This window comes from Suillus discolor (assembly GCF_016758755.1).
Source record: "Suillus discolor strain FC423 chromosome Unknown F5147scaffold_11, whole genome shotgun sequence".
Lineage (NCBI taxonomy): Eukaryota > Fungi > Basidiomycota > Agaricomycetes > Boletales > Suillaceae > Suillus > Suillus discolor.
The window spans coordinates 344635-360184 of NW_024541258.1; the positions used below are offsets into that span (position 1 = coordinate 344635).

The 15550-nt window shown below is 44.1% G+C and overlaps 5 protein-coding genes across 5 annotated transcripts; 1 reads left to right on the forward strand and 4 right to left on the reverse strand.

The window, feature by feature from the left end:
- Nucleotides 1-3214: 3214 nt before the first annotated feature.
- Nucleotides 3215-5601, reverse strand: F5147DRAFT_650234 (uncharacterized protein; the record flags this gene model as incomplete). Its single annotated transcript, XM_041433431.1, has 9 exons — nt 3215-3338; nt 3389-3522; nt 3725-3753; nt 3847-3932; nt 4125-4549; nt 4611-4796; nt 4850-4966; nt 5015-5440; nt 5479-5601. The coding sequence occupies 9 exons, from the start codon at nt 5599-5601 to the stop codon at nt 3215-3217; spliced, it is 1650 nt and encodes a 549-aa protein (XP_041296118.1).
- A 2120-nt stretch (nt 5602-7721) lies between these two features.
- F5147DRAFT_650235 (uncharacterized protein) lies at nt 7722-8848 on the forward strand (the record flags this gene model as incomplete). Its single annotated transcript, XM_041433432.1, has 6 exons — nt 7722-7847; nt 8022-8043; nt 8152-8180; nt 8234-8365; nt 8414-8544; nt 8605-8848. The coding sequence occupies 6 exons, from the start codon at nt 7722-7724 to the stop codon at nt 8846-8848; spliced, it is 684 nt and encodes a 227-aa protein (XP_041296119.1).
- Nucleotides 8849-9346: 498 nt separating this feature from the next.
- F5147DRAFT_556277 (uncharacterized protein) lies at nt 9347-9737 on the reverse strand (the record flags this gene model as incomplete). Its single annotated transcript, XM_041430514.1, has 3 exons — nt 9347-9376; nt 9426-9567; nt 9616-9737. Coding segments are annotated over 3 exons (294 nt in total), but the record flags the coding sequence as incomplete, so codon positions are not given.
- Nucleotides 9738-9854: 117 nt separating this feature from the next.
- On the reverse strand, nt 9855-10106 carry F5147DRAFT_570970 (uncharacterized protein; the record flags this gene model as incomplete). Its single annotated transcript, XM_041431023.1, has 1 exon — nt 9855-10106. A coding segment is annotated over one exon (252 nt), but the record flags the coding sequence as incomplete, so codon positions are not given.
- A 2178-nt stretch (nt 10107-12284) lies between these two features.
- Nucleotides 12285-13057, reverse strand: F5147DRAFT_650236 (uncharacterized protein; the record flags this gene model as incomplete). Its single annotated transcript, XM_041433433.1, has 6 exons — nt 12285-12334; nt 12403-12530; nt 12573-12597; nt 12701-12786; nt 12899-12939; nt 12968-13057. The coding sequence occupies 6 exons, from the start codon at nt 13055-13057 to the stop codon at nt 12285-12287; spliced, it is 420 nt and encodes a 139-aa protein (XP_041296122.1).
- Nucleotides 13058-15550: the final 2493 nt, after the last annotated feature.

The following is a 15550-nucleotide window of genomic DNA, read 5'->3' on the forward strand; positions in this document are numbered from 1 at the left end:
ACACTTTCCAATAACTCCCCAATATAATGAGCTGTATGACTGAGCATTGATGCATCATCAAGCTCAAATAGAAATGTTCGTCATTCAGCAGTGGTGATGTGGACAGTGTAGAATGATTCTGGACCTTCCCACCATCAAATGTAATGGTGAGATCATGTTGTGTTTTCTAATAGTTGACTATTGCAATGATGATTCTCCCACATTCATTTGGGATCAGTCACTTAGAAAGAGTTGATGTGTAGGGAGTCTTGTAGTTCATATTCAGGATAGTGCAGAGTGCCCTGAACTCCTTGGAATCAATGATGATGTCTGGTGGAACTCTAGTGCACGTAACAAATAGCATCAGTGCATGATTCCCATTCATCTTCAACTGCTTGGTTCCTTCTATAACATATGTCTTGTTGAATGGCATAACTGGTTTTGAACTTGATGCAGCCTGGAACTCCATTCTTACTTTCTTCATCGGCCATTCTGTTATCTCCAATAGAAGAACATTTTCATTAGAATTTAAGTCTAATGCTGCTTCTGTGACCTTTGCTTTCCTTCCTATTGCCTGGGACACCATATATTCTCTTGCTTCTTTCTGCCACTCTTTTGCCATGCTTGGACACTCATGGGCAGCATGCTTCATTATATGTAGTTGAGCTCTTGGCCATACCCATGTCACATTACACCCACAGCTAGCAATGCATTATACAATTTTGATAGCAGTAGGATCACTTGCCAGATGATAAGGCTTTGAAATCTTGTGAAGTAGCGGGTGCATTTTAGCACCACCTTTCCAAGAATCCTCGCCTTCATCAGCAGTAAGGTATCAGTCATTGTCAAAGGTTGAGAAGATATGTGTATCAAGTTTCTAAACCTTCTTTCTTTTCTCTGATTGATGATTATTGACATTGACTGGCTTATGCTTTATAGAATCCACCTCTACATCGAGGACTGGCAACTATACTAGTATGTCAATATTTTATTAGAAATAAGATAAAACTGACTCACTGCATTGCTGGCTGCAAGAATGAGACCTCATGCAGCTTTGAGAATGCCATATGCCCACTTCTCTAAGAGAATATCACCTGGATATTTTTTGATCCAAGTTTTGAGAACATCTACAACTAGAGATCAGCAGGGGTAAACCCCTGGGTATCATGAGCCCAATCCACACTCTTACCCCTAGAAGGTCTTACCCCTCAGACTAAGGGTCAGGGGTAGCCCAGGAGTATTATAATCAAATGCACTTGTCTCACAAGTATAGCAGACTAGGCCATGCAAGACCACACATATTTGACTGGGTGCTCACTTCATGTAGTGTCCAGTGATTGTTGTTTACCTATAATATTAAACAGCACACAAAATTGAACAAGTAAAGTGATATCATATGCATTTGGGATATGTGAAGCTATAATAAGTGTGAGCGATGATGCACACAAAAAGTGATTGAGTAACTAGTTTGTGGCTATGCAGAGACAAGCAAAGATCTAGATTCCTGCTGGTTTCTAACAAACCAAAGCTTAAATTAGACTATGACCAGGCATAGGCTAAGAATAGCACAGCCAAATGCACAATAGTATCAGTGCACAGGTGATATATCATTGCCCTATGCTTTAACTCAATGGCAGGGATATATCATGAATTTGCTTCAATCACACTAATATAATATATCATATTAACATAATCAGCTGATACATATATCTGTCTCTCAGATGCAGTAAGAGAAGCAGTATGGCTCCAAAATCTATACTTGGAGTTAGGATACAAGCAGAAGGAGGCTACTTTTTATATGCAAACAACTCTAGCATGTCAGTGATTGCACAAAACCCACAGTATCACAAAAGAATCAAGCATTTTGATTTATAGCTATTTGCAAAAACATTGTCAGTACGCGTGATTTGAGAGAATAAGGAAATTAAAAAAAAAAAATTGCCACAACTGTGCCTGGCTCAACACACCATCATAATACCATGCCTTACCGTAAAATCAGCTGTGACCTCAAGCTTGCTGCTGTAAATCTTTTCAAACAGAATTTGCTCACTATCGGACAGATTGTGGACTGTGTTGGCTTTACAGAATGTACTTTTTGGCGTGTCATGAAGCTCTGGCAAGAGATGGGGGATGTTGTGTGGCACAATACTGGTCTCCCTGGCCGACCACAGAGCCTCCACTTTGAGGATGTCAGCTACCTACTGTGCCTCATTAACCATCGTCCAGATTGGTTTCTAGATGAACTTCTCGGCATGCTCAAATCCAACCGTTTCATCTCAGTCCACTTTACAACCATCTATCGTGAACTTGTGCATGCAGGCATGTCACTCAAGAAACTGAAGAAAATCGCCAAAGAGAGAAATGAGTCACAACGTGCTAATTTTATCCGGCAGATGGCTCAGTATGAGCCAGAGGAGCTTGGGTTCTTGGATGAGACCTCCAAAGATGAGAGGACACTGGGAAGATGCAGTGGGTGGTCAATGAAGGGTGCTCATGCAGTCAAGAAGCAGGTTTTCATTCACGGCCATTGCTTGTCTGGACTCAGTCTGCTTACTATTGATGGCATGATAGCCATCTCTGTTGTCAAGGGCTCTTTCACAACTGCGAAGTTCAAGACATTTATCGAGGAGGATGTTGTAAGTGCATTTTGCTTTCTCTGTCAACCAAGCACATTCTGATCATCAAATACTAGCTACCCTTATGCACCGAGTATCCAGGAAAATTGAGCATGCTTATCATGGATAATGCGAAGATACACCATGGAGATGGTGTTGCAGATTTGATTTGTGAAGCTGGTACATATCTAGTTTGTTCATTGTACTCATATTCAGTTTATGTAGGTGTACGACTTGAGTACCTGCCGCCATACTCACCTGATCTCAATCCCGTCAAGGAGGCCTTTTTGAAGATCAAAGCTTTCATACATTGTAATCAAGATTGTTTCACTGACAAGATTGATGCCATCATTTACAATATGTACATTGCAATGGACATCATTATGGACTCGGATGCCATAGGATATATCATGCATGCAGGCTACTTTTAGAGCTGTTCTCTGTGTTATGTTTACTGTACTGCACTTGCGAGCTCTCATTGAATGTCATGTTTTGCACTCGAACTTGTACTGAATTGCAAAGTAACAGAATACAAATACAGACAATTGGATTTATAGCTTGAACAGTATGCAACATGAGAGCAGATGGAGCAAAGTGAAAATTTACAATATGGACCAGTGTCACACTGCAGCCTTCATCACTGCAACTTCTCTGAACTTGAAGCCCATGTCCTTCAGCTCTGCAACAATGATGAAAGAGAGTGTTTCGGTGTGACACTTGGATCCTCCCTGGGCAGCAAGTGGGCTGTTTTCATATATGTGTCTAGGAGTATAGAGCACTATAGGTTTCCTTACCATTGTCCATCATTTGTCCAGCAAGTAACCTCTGTCTGAAACCAAACCCACTTTTCCCGCACTTTGCGCATCTGCTTATCTGCACTTTCCCGCGCATCGGCCGCATCGGACGCGTGTTCCCATGCTTCAGATACCTCGGAAATGCATTAGGAAAGATCCTTGTCCATCCATAGTCTGTCCAAACCCCATTGGTATGTGAATTTCCTTACCTCGAGGCTTGTAAAATGTGTTGCAGCCTTATTACATGTCCTTACATATTTACTATCTTTCCTATTCCTTCCTTCTCCAAGTGAGAGTCTAGATAGTATAAGTTGACTACTTCTAAGTATTACTTACTACACTTCCCTCGTACTGTATACCTCCCCCTATAGGTTTACCTTCAAAGTAGTCCCTTGTAGTGTGCGCTTTTTAGCCCCTATTAGGTTCCTTATACCTCTCTATATCTAGACTTTCCTTACCTTGCAATATACCTTTGCCCTCGCTCTCTAAACCTCGTTCCTTAACCTCCCTATACCTTGTCCACACTTTCCCACACTTTCCGCACCTTTGGCCGTGTGTTCCTGCGCTTCAGATAGCCTCAGATACATTCCCGCACCTCGCGCATATCTTGTCCGCTATTTTCCTGCACTTAGTGCGCTCTCGGGTCACACATATCCATCATCATTCTAGTAGCAATTCCCTTTAGGGTCGAACACGTCTGTATAGACATAGCAGCTAGGCATTAGCTTGACCCAACCTTTTCTTGCCACCCAGCAAGGTTGTTGTTTCCACATCAGTCCCCATATAGCCATTCTTATGCAACTTCGATTGGATATCATCGCTAAGGGAATACTGAGCACAGAAGTCATTGAGGGAGAGGTCAGGGCCAAGTTGAGCACCCACAGGCATTAGTGAAGCTTGGTCCGATGTGATGGCAGCAGCAGGTGCATTATTGACATTTTGAACATCACAGATTTCGCCTGGAGGATGCCACAGAGCAAGGAGATCAGGGGGGATGTTGAAATTGATGATGGGGCTGCTAGCATGTCCAGTCATTGGCTGGTTACGCTCAGCTAGACGATGTTGAAGCAGGGGTGACACCTCAGATTTCTGACCAGGGATAAAGTTGAATTTCAGATGGTTGGGTGGAGTTTCAAGGTCAGCAAGTTCATTGTCCTTGTTCTAGTGGTCAAATAATGAGTAACGGACACAGTGCAAGGTGAGTCAGACGAAAATAAAATACCCAGGCTGATGCCCACACCAAGAGTTGCTTATGTCCAAGCAGAAAGTGGTCAGGATGCTCAGGGTGAATGAAACAATGGTTGCTGGAGCATCCAGCCTTTGAACACAACCACCTGTTCTGTAGCTGAACAATCTTTGATGTGATCTTCTCGTTCAAGATTGTCTTAACAACAGATTTTGACTTTTTCTGTAATGCAGGATCATTTATCTGCAGGAAGCACAGCACATAAAGATACTCACATCCTTCTTCGATTTCTTCTTTGGTTTGTCATCCTCACTACTGCTGTTCTCACTGCCACCATCATTGCTCTGGTTTTCATCTCCTGATTCATTATGGTCTCTCCTGTGCTTTAACTTCTTCAAAAAGTCAGGTTAGTGGCGCATACATTGACTGAAATACATCACCTTTGCTGTGGGCAGTGCTTGGATAACAATGTTTGCAGTTAGGGCTTCTTGTTTCAGTGCATGCTCAAGAAGGAATTTGTAGTCATCAGCCGAAGATAATGCAAGTGGAGCAGTCTGAAGCCGGGAAATATACCACTCAACAGAGTAGTTTTCATAAGCCAGTGTCTTTGGCTTGAGTTTCTCGGAGATTTTCTGAAGGATTTGTGCTTTGAGGGTGTCAAACTCCTGGTCCGAACTCAGGCAAAGAAAAGTGTTGATGGCTTTCTGCTGTTTCTCAGGCTTTCTCAGTTGATCTTCTGGAAACATGGCAAGAAAGTACGTGATCTTAGGCCTCTGTGGTTCATTCACAATAGCCTCTGAAGCAGGTGCAGGTGCTGCTCGTAGATCCTGCCCTGCAGGCTCAGAGGTAGGAACTGCCAACCAGCACTTCAGAAGTGTAAATAAAGTAGCAACCTAAGTTTTACCAGTAGCTTGTTGCTTTCGAGGTCGGCCCCGTTTCTTCTTCGCTGCAGGAAGTGCAGGAACTTGAACTTGGAGGTCTTCAAGTCAAGGGATGTCAGGTTTATCCATTGGAGTGGCTGTTTCATGTTCAGGTTTGATAGTAGTGTCATCAGATAACTCATCAAAAATTGAAGGCATGGCTAGAGACTTCGTGATATATGATAATGGTAAGTTAAAGTGCATTGAGCCAGGCGCATCAAGACAGTCACAGTTGTGGCGATTTTTCTTTTCTTTAATTTCCTTATTCTCTCAAATAATGCATACTGACAACATTTTTGCAAATAGCTGTAAAAAATCACTATATTCAAAACAAAGTTGATGATCAACTAATAAAACTGAAGTATTGTCCTACTGTACAAATAATGGCAGACATCTTCACAAAAGCACTACCCCAACCTGTACATCACCAACATATATGTGGACTTAGGATGTCCTAGGTTTGAGGGGGAGTGTCAAGGTTGAACAAACCTAGCACACTGGTCAGCCACATCAGAGATTACATAACCTAGTGGTAATACAAAGTGTATATAACCTACATGGACATATCTGAATGATTACAGCTCTTTGCATAATTATGCGGAAACACAAGAATTGAATTTGTGTGTCAGAAATGCCCAAGGTAGGACCCTGTTAGAATTAAGCAAGTGCGCCCGCAGCCGAGGTGCTTCGTTATTGGTATCTTCTGATTGGTTCAACCCAACGACTCGTATGTTTCTATTGTTCAATCTTGTTATTTATTTTTCTTTGTACTTACTGAATCTATTGATTGCATGGGCCAGCGCCACATATCTTTTGTTACAGTTTCATATACTTATTTGTTCACACAAGAGCACTTGTACTATTTAGATAGCTACAGACTCAGATTGTCACCTCAGATGTTTGCCTTTGCGCACAATGACTGAGGTGAGATACTTATAGTTTCGCATATTCACCTTTACTTACTCCTAGCAGAGTGTCTGTTTGTTTCAGACCCCATAAGCACCATCTGTGCAAGAACACACCACAGACCAATCCAAGGTAGACAGTAGACGTGCTTCCAGTGATGGCTTCACCTTCCATATCCCCTGAGTGTTACAAGTAACATCGGTCATGTGGCCCCCCTATCATTTTCCCTTCATCCTCGCCCTCACCCTCTACTGGCTCGTCCTCCTTTACCGACTATCCATTGACTGGATCCTTGGGACCATTCCCATCCCTCACATTGCCCGCCTCTATGCACGTGCACGCATGTTCCTCTTATGACTTGACCACCAATGTGGTCCCACACCTCTGACTCGGTCTAACCACCAATGTGGCTTTCCTTTTCTGTTCCCTTCTGACTGTGCTTCCCGCACGTTGTATTCTTACTGTTGGTTTGTCCTAACGTTTCTCAGTCTCATTCCACATTTGACCATTCACCACTAATCCGGCTCTGTTGCCAATGCACCTATACCATTCTCGTTTCCCCTTTACCCTTACCTACAGTGCGGTAGCCTTGCCCTTAACCCTCTCCACTCAGTATAAGTAGTCAGTCACCTTGTACTAGATTCTCTAACTTGAATCTACTCAATCTTCTCTGAAACATACTTCTCTCTGAAGCCTCTTAGCTTCAGTCTCTAGTATCTTTTCTTAGTTGCTCTTTGCGACTAAGTCTACCACAATCGATACTCATTGTTCGGACAAGACTGTCCTTACTTTGAGCCTGGTGACTTCACAGACATCTGTCTTAGAAGTCACGTGACATACATGTCTGTGATTGCTGCCGACTCGATGTCGCCAGTCTCACTCATTATACCGGATTCTTCTGGTTATGTCATGAATGTTAGCGGACGACACCCCTCTTAGGGCTCCGCATAACAGACCTATTTGAGTGCATAACACTGAGCCAGAAATACCTCAGTTTGAGACTGTTTTTGTTGTAAATCTTGATACATATATGAAAAACTCGGCAGAACACAATGGCAAAACCAAAATCAAGGAGGTGAAATCCACAAAGGTCAAAGAAGTTGTTTTTCTTGTCTCAGCACCCAGTTACCTTGACTTCCTCACGACTATGCTTGCAAAGCATGATAAATCACTCTATAAGATTACTGAGAAGAAAAGGTATACCTTCAAATACTTTCCTGGTGCTTCACGCAGGTATGTTGGTCCTTGGATCATCTGCCAATGCCATGGCAACAATGGGATCCTGCTTATTTAGGTGATTGATTATAATCGCACAGAAGCCATGGATGTTGACAATAAGAATGATTATGTTGAGATGGCAAAGAAGATCATCTTGGAGAAACTCAAAAAGGTCAAGATCTTCATTGATATGAAGAATGTCGAGAAATTGCCTGTTTATACCCATGAGGTGAGTCTTGAAGATTCTGTGATACCTTAGCTAACAAAGACACAGTTCTTTTGGAAATGCTGCCAGCCATGAGAGTGGAGAATCTGAGGATGAGGAAACTGTGCTTGTCACTGAGGTATTTCAACTGTAAAGACTGATCTCAAGATTTCAGCTGTTCAATGATGTTTCTTGCAGACTGGTGCTTCAGAGCTCGAGTGTAAGATTGCTCGTCATCCATAACTCATTATCAAGAAGTGGGGAAATGACTATGACAACTCTGTTATGTATGTCCACTTGAGTGGTATGGAGATTCCTTGTATCCCAGCCATAGTGAAGGATTGGACTTGTGCAATGGTAATTGAATTGTAGCAACTTTATGTCTCTAGTTGAACCTCATATTCTTTCAGCATGATGGTGAAGCTACGACTTCAATGCCACCAAATATTCAATCATTCAATCCTGCAAAACGAGAGCCTGCATTGCACCCAATGCGCTGTGCTGCATTAACTACACCAATGGCTCCTCCTGCACCTTTGACTGTAAGTGCCAGTGACATCAGCTCACTTACTTCAATGCTTCTGTTATAGACGATTCAAGATCTTGCCCATAACCAAGACCATGCTGCAATTTCTTCAACACCTTTGCCTACAGTCAATACTTTTGTCCTTGCTCGTTCACCTGCTATCTTAACACCATCAAAACTTACTCGCTTCTTGAAGTATACTGAGTAGGAACTTGGTGTTAGTCATGTGACAGTGTATGAATCCTCCTTGCATAGTATTGGAGCTGGACTAGACATCCTCGCAAAGATTGCTGACCATGAACACACTCACATCAGGCTAACCCTAGGTGACATCATTCACTTGAAGAAAGGAAGTGTCACTTGGTGGAGTTGCCCCCTTGCCAAGAGTGAGCCAATGGACAGTATAAAGCACAAATATAGTGATACTACTGGTTCTGGTATTCCTGAGGACAGGAAGTACCAGTACAAGAAAAGGTACCATGATGGAGGACGTGCATGAATTAATGGGGGTAGAATGAGACTTGAAGAGTGACCACCTGGTGAGTTAAATGGCATTATCATATCGTCTCCACTCATAAGGTTCAGGAGAGTGTTCCAATCTTGATTATGATCTTTATCACTTTTGCAGCAACAGACAAGAGTAGGTTCCTTTTCCACCAGGGTATATATTTGATGCAGAGGGTAGCCATGAAGATGAAGATCCTTTTAGGTAGAAGTATATTGAAACTGTCTAGGCAATGCAATCAGAAGCACGGAAATACCCCTTCGCTTTGTCAGATGTAATGTGCTGGCATGCTCATATAATAGCTATCAAGGACATATCAGGAAAGTGACAGCATAAGTAAGATTTGATAGAAGAAAATGCCTGCTCAATGAGATTGTAGTCAGGTGAGTATGGAAGTAGAAACACAAGTTTACACATAGCCTCATCCTCTACAATATGTCAGACCTCTTCACTGTGGTGGATACAACAGTTGTCCAACACAAGAATACTATGAGGGCCAGGGTAGGGGTTGGTCAATGGCAACTATTCATAAGACAATCAGTAAGATCCATGATGTTATTATGAGGCATACCACATGTTTTTGTAAGAACTGCACAAATCTCTCACTCATTATAGACTCTTCGATAATATCATAGACAATGATGCCATCCAGTGTGAGGATGGGCAAGATTGAGTACTGTTTGCCTTGTATCCAACACTTTCTCTGAATACACCTGGTATGAATTAGCCAAGACTGATACTGATCTGTAAATGAAGCAAACCTTGTTCCTATTTTTGAATGTCCGAATCTATAAATCAATGTCCTTTCATCTTTTGCAGCTTCATCACCAAACATCAACATTTCAGGGTTTGAAGCTATCTCTGCAATATGGTTTATAAACATGGCACATCATTCTTCATCTCATTCAAGAGCACGAGCTGAGATAGCCTTGTGGCTGTATTGTAGCTTGTGCAGGGTATGAAAAGGTGTATGGATAGATACAAAGACACTGCAGCATGCTCATAACTCATGCTGTAGTTCATCGAGGTAGATGGTGGGATTTCGACAAAGGGTAGTAGTGAGAAAGGCAATGTCATCTATACTGAGGTTGCAACGTCGGCCATGAGATCCATTGTTTGCATGTTGGGATGAGTTAGCAGTCAGTCTGATGGTTTTGTATACAAGTATCTTCTTAATACCAAGCAAATGACAAATGCTTGTGACAGAATGGCCACGTCGGTGCAAAACAGGAATGCAAGCTTTTAGATCTTGTCAAGTTGTGAGACAGTGTGCAGTAGCATGCTGGAGTGTGAATGAGCGGCGAGTGCACAATCAGCATGAGCCAAAGACTTATGGGGTCCTACTTTGGGCATTTCCAAGATGCCAATTCAACTTTTGCATTTCCACATAATTATGCAAAGAACTGTAAGCAATTCTAGCACCAACTCTTGTGTGCCTCTGAGTCTCATATTTGCTTGCACTATAATCAAAATTGTACTTTATCATAATCTCAAAAGGGTAACATGAGTGATACCCAAGGGTTTGCCTGTGTGTAGTGTTGCTGTGGCTCCGGCTTGTGACTGGCTTTAGCTGTGGGCGGAGCTGTAATTAGCCAAGCCATGTATCTAGCTATGTATTATGTAATACACGGCCCAGTCCAGTCAGTGAAGCCGTGTTTCCAGGCCTTTAAGCCAGCTCAAACTTAGTTTAAAATTAGAATATATAAATAACTTTGTGTGCTAAATTAGAATACATGTATTAATAAATTCATACGAAAAAGTAACGATCTGTGCTGTGTGCTATCGATCAGATTCAATTCTACAATGACTACACTACGTCTGAAATCACCTATCACATATCCAAACACACGATCGCGATGGGCCCCCAAGACAATGTGAGTGACAGCTGATTTCTCTGTTAGTTCGAATGCTAAGTTGAATTAGAAATATTGCAGTCTTACACGTGCCCGCAGGATACAGGATGCCCACAGAGAGGCAAAAATGGAGAGATGGAGGGCAGGGCAGCCAGCAAGGGCTTCATGGAACGGTGGATTAGTGGAGGCGGGGGCAGCAGCGAATGTTCGTGGATGGCCAGTAGTGAAATGGTGGTGTGGGGTTTTGAGGAGGTTGGGTTGGAGGGGGTGGGAGGAATGAGTTGCAGGTTGGCCTGGAAGCGAAAGTGAACACGCACATACTGAGAGTGGGAGGCACATCGAGATCGCAGCTCAACATTGTTAGTGATGTTCAAGGATGACATACCACTTCCTAGACATGAACATTGCGAATAAGGCGCATGTCTGCGTCAGTCGTGCGATTGGAGTTGTGGCAAGCGAGCGAACCTGATACGAGGTACAGAAGTTAGATGGTGATGGTACCTGTTACAGGCATCCGTAACACCTACAGGAGCCTCAGCTCTGCCTACGCCTGCCCCCGCTCTGCTAGACTCCCCACGCGGCGGTGCGCCGCCCGCGCCTAGAAAGACAGCGGTCTGGACCGCTGTGACGCCACCCCTGGCGCTGTGACGCCGCCCCTGGCCTAGACAGCCTTGTACCTAATCCATGGAGGCTGTATGCCTCATGGTCACCCTAGATCAGCGCATGTATACAGCATGTCGCTTCATGAAGATCCAGAGCACCCTTGGCGCCTCATGGTACTTATGCGCAGTCGCACTTGGCGCTGCATGCTTGATCAGAGGTTAAGCCTCATGTACCTTATCTGACCCTCATGTCTTGTTATCATAGATCTTCAATATACTATAGATTACAGACTGAGCTAGAATACTTACATGTAGCACATATAAGTAGACAGATTATTGTACTTAGACTTTACTTTAATCTACTAGGTTCATCCCAGAACTTGTTCAACTAAAGCCTTCCAGCTTTCTTGGATAAGACCGCACTTCTAAGTCGCCCCCCTTACGACTTAGCACGTATCCGCTAGCCCTGTATCTCGACGAGCACCGTCTTACCGAGATCACTGGAGGAACCCTTGACGTTCCATCAAGCCGAGAACCACCCTCAGCTTCAGTAGGCTCACTCGAGCCGTCGCTGAGAAGACCTATCCTAGTTCGCACACGCCGACCGACGGTCAGCGTAACAGTACCTACAATATACGCGGGCCACGCCCCACTGAACCAATTTCTTCACCGAATTGCAAAGTCCACCACGGCACGATGCCAACAATGCAATGAACGCGACGAAACAGTCCACCTTCAGGGATGTCACGCCCCCCAAGCCAAAGGAAAGATAAAACGGCTCAAAGACTGACTGCTCCCACACATACCTCCCTAGACTCGCCTTCAGCTGGCATCCCTGTTCTCGCGTCTAAACGTGCCTGAACCATTATCATGGTCACCCCTCGCATTTTAAATATGTACAAGTGCTCACCTTCGGATGGTTTCTTCCATGAATTAGGCTACATTAAGAGTCTCATGTTACAAGTTAGAAATGACCTAGGCCAGCACGTTCGAGGGTGCATTTTGACCAGGGTTGAATGCCGAACCTACACAAATGAATCAGATGCACTTCATTTCAGTTCAGGTGCAAGAGCCTATAAAACTGGGCACTTACAATGTGTCGCAAGCCTAATGATAGCAAGGGTGAGGAACACACCAAGGATGATATCCATCACTGTGTCCTTCATCCTAGGAGGTAGGTGAAATGGTGCATGGAGGACTCTGTGATCCATGATCCATGTGCTGTGTATCAGTGGGAAAGAGGTGGGACCCATGAAAACACACCAAGGATGATATCCATCACCATGTCCTTCATCCTAGGAGGTAGGTGAAACGGTGCATGGAGGACTCCATGATCCATGATCCATGTGCTGTGCATCAGTGGGAAAGAGGTGGGACCCATGAAAACACACCAAGGATGATATCCATCACCGTGTCCTTCATCCTAGGAGGTAGGTGAAATGGTGCATGGAGGACTCCGTGATCCATGATCCATGTGCTGTGCATCAGTGGGAAAGAGGCGGGACCCATGAAAACACACCAAGGACGATATCCATCACCATGAATGGTCCTCCTGGTCAGCCGGCAGTGAACAACATGAGGCCACTTACAGCCAGAATTTCGCCTGACAAACGAACCTTAGGTCAGATGCCTATGGTGAATGAAATGAGGTCGCTCACCCCTAGTATTCTGCCGAGTTTGGGAGGATTCCCAATTAATGAGGGTGGAAGACTGAATGGTCCTCCTGGCCAGCTGGCAGTGAACAACATGAGGTCACTTACAGCCGGAATTTCACCTGACAAACGAACCTTAGGTCAGACGCCTATGGTGAATGACATGAGATCACTTACCCCTGGTATTCTGCCGAGTTTGGGGGGATTCCCAATTAACAAGGGTGGAATACTGAATGGTCCTCCTGGTCACAGACAAGCACAGATATGCACAGACGAGCGCAGATGGACACGCACAAGTGCAGATGGGCACAAACAAGTGAGGGCTCGCTAAGACCAAATGAAGATAGTCAAGGAAGAGAGAACAGTTCACAATTGAAATCATAATATGATGCAAGAAACATTGCAAGATGCCAGGCAAACAGAAGTAAGAGCAGTGTAAAGAGGGAGTGAAACAAAATCCACAACAATTGAGCAGGGAAAGCAAACATCACAAGTTGTAGGTAGTAGGAGCATCGTCAATATCATCACACTCCTCCTCTGCAATAGCTCTGAGGAGAGTGTCGCATACATCACCTGTCATTCCACTGCTGGAAATTGTCAAAAGATCATTAGTTTCCCCTCCTTTGCCCAACACCTCATACTCCATATCCTTTTGCAACGCTGCCCAACCTTTCATAAAGTTGAGTCATTCTTTTTTCACGAGGAACTTTACCACCTGCAGGGCCTCCATCAGGACCGGGCTCATGCGATTACATTTCTTCGTGTTGGTCTCACTACCAGATGAAAATACTCGCTCGCACAGAACAGCAGAGGCCTGTATCGGGAGGTAGTCCATCGCAATGCCATAAATTGTCGGAAATAAGTTCTCCGAGACCTGGTGAACATCTCATGGTCAATAATAAAGATTTAAATTGTAGAGATATGGGACGCTCACCATCCAGAATCCAAGTACATCTGTTCCCTTGATGCTGAGATTAGCTGTGGTGTAGGCCTCGAATTCTTGTTCGACTGTTTGGGCGCCGCTGTTGTTACATGGCAGGATGCCAATATCAGGAAGTCCATAAAGGCGCGAGCCTAGCGTGTGGGGTTGTTGTCGAGGTGCTATTTCATTAGCTGGAGACTCGATAGACGATGAGTTGTTTGTGGCTTGCTTTTGATGCATCTGTGTGTGATAATATTAGTTCAAAGTTGTGTTGTTGTTGGTTTGATAGACGTACCAGCTTGATTATGTATTTCTGCACATCTTCAACCAGTTGTTCCTCCCAACGACTCCGAACCCATGACATTCGGATCGCCAGGTCAACAACTATAGATGCAATTGTGACTCATGAGCAACCAAATATTTTTTAAAAATGCTGGACTCACACATAGCGACTGCATAAACATTTGTGGCGCCCATCCTGCCATCATACTTGTCAGCCCAAGTCAGCCCTATCTGAACAAGGGGGCTGCAGTGTGGGACGTGTTTAGCCAATGATTTCCACCGCTCAATCAATGTTTCAAATGCTGGATATGCACCACTCAGCATGGGAGTGCGTTCGCCCGACATGCATTGTTGGGCAGCGTGGGGTGCCTAATATAAAATGATAAGATGGAACACGAGTTTCAAAGATATTAAAACTAACCTCTAGGATTACTTTGAAATCCTGTAGGAACTGCCACTCCATCGGGCTCAACTTGAACTTGCTGATAGAGCATTGAGTGGGAGAACTGAAGAATAAATCTATTGCCTGGGCAACTATTAGTTCACAACAAATATTTCATATGCAATGCCTTACCTGGCGAAGGGTTCGTAATCGGTTGAGCATGATGTAAACTGAATCCCAACGAGTGACCTCATCAAGCAGAAGTTCGACAACAGGGAGGCATAGTGTCTCACCCAGGTCATTTTGGAACCACTTCTTCTCATTACCTGTTATGATGGTGTCTTTGAATGAATTACATCGCTGGTCCGATGCGCGAACCATGCGCACAAGGTCCCTAGCTCTGCTGAGAGCTTTCCCTGTCACTGCTTCGAGATAATCCGCCTTGATGATCGGGCAATCGCAATCGCCAATTGCCCATTGCCCATTGTTCGTCCACGAGCAAAAAGTCGGTGTTGTGGTAATCATCAATAATATGCTTCACGCATATATTGATGATATGGGGGAAGCACGGGATTCTGCGGTCAATGGGGTCAAAATCGATTTTGCGACACTCCAGCTTTTGCAAAAGCTCTCGCATGGAAACCTGATTGTTGGCAGTGTTGTCCAAGGTAAAATGACCAGTCTAAACAGAGTCAGCGTGTGTTACACGGTAAAATTAGACACTGACCTTTTCGGTCACAGCGGCACGATCAAGAAGGTGCAAGATGACTGTCGCTAGCAAGTCACCTGTGTGACTGCCTGGAACATGATGGAAGCCTATTAATGCAGCCCTCAAAACGAGTACTGAACTCTGCTCGGCCTTAGCGATCCAGTGGGCAGTAACGGCCATGAACGGGCGAAGGTTAGAATCTGACCAGAGGTCAGATGTGAATGAGACCTTTCCCTGGGCAGCCTAAAAGATATAAGATATTTTGTAAGGCTCTTGACAACTGTAGGCTTACCA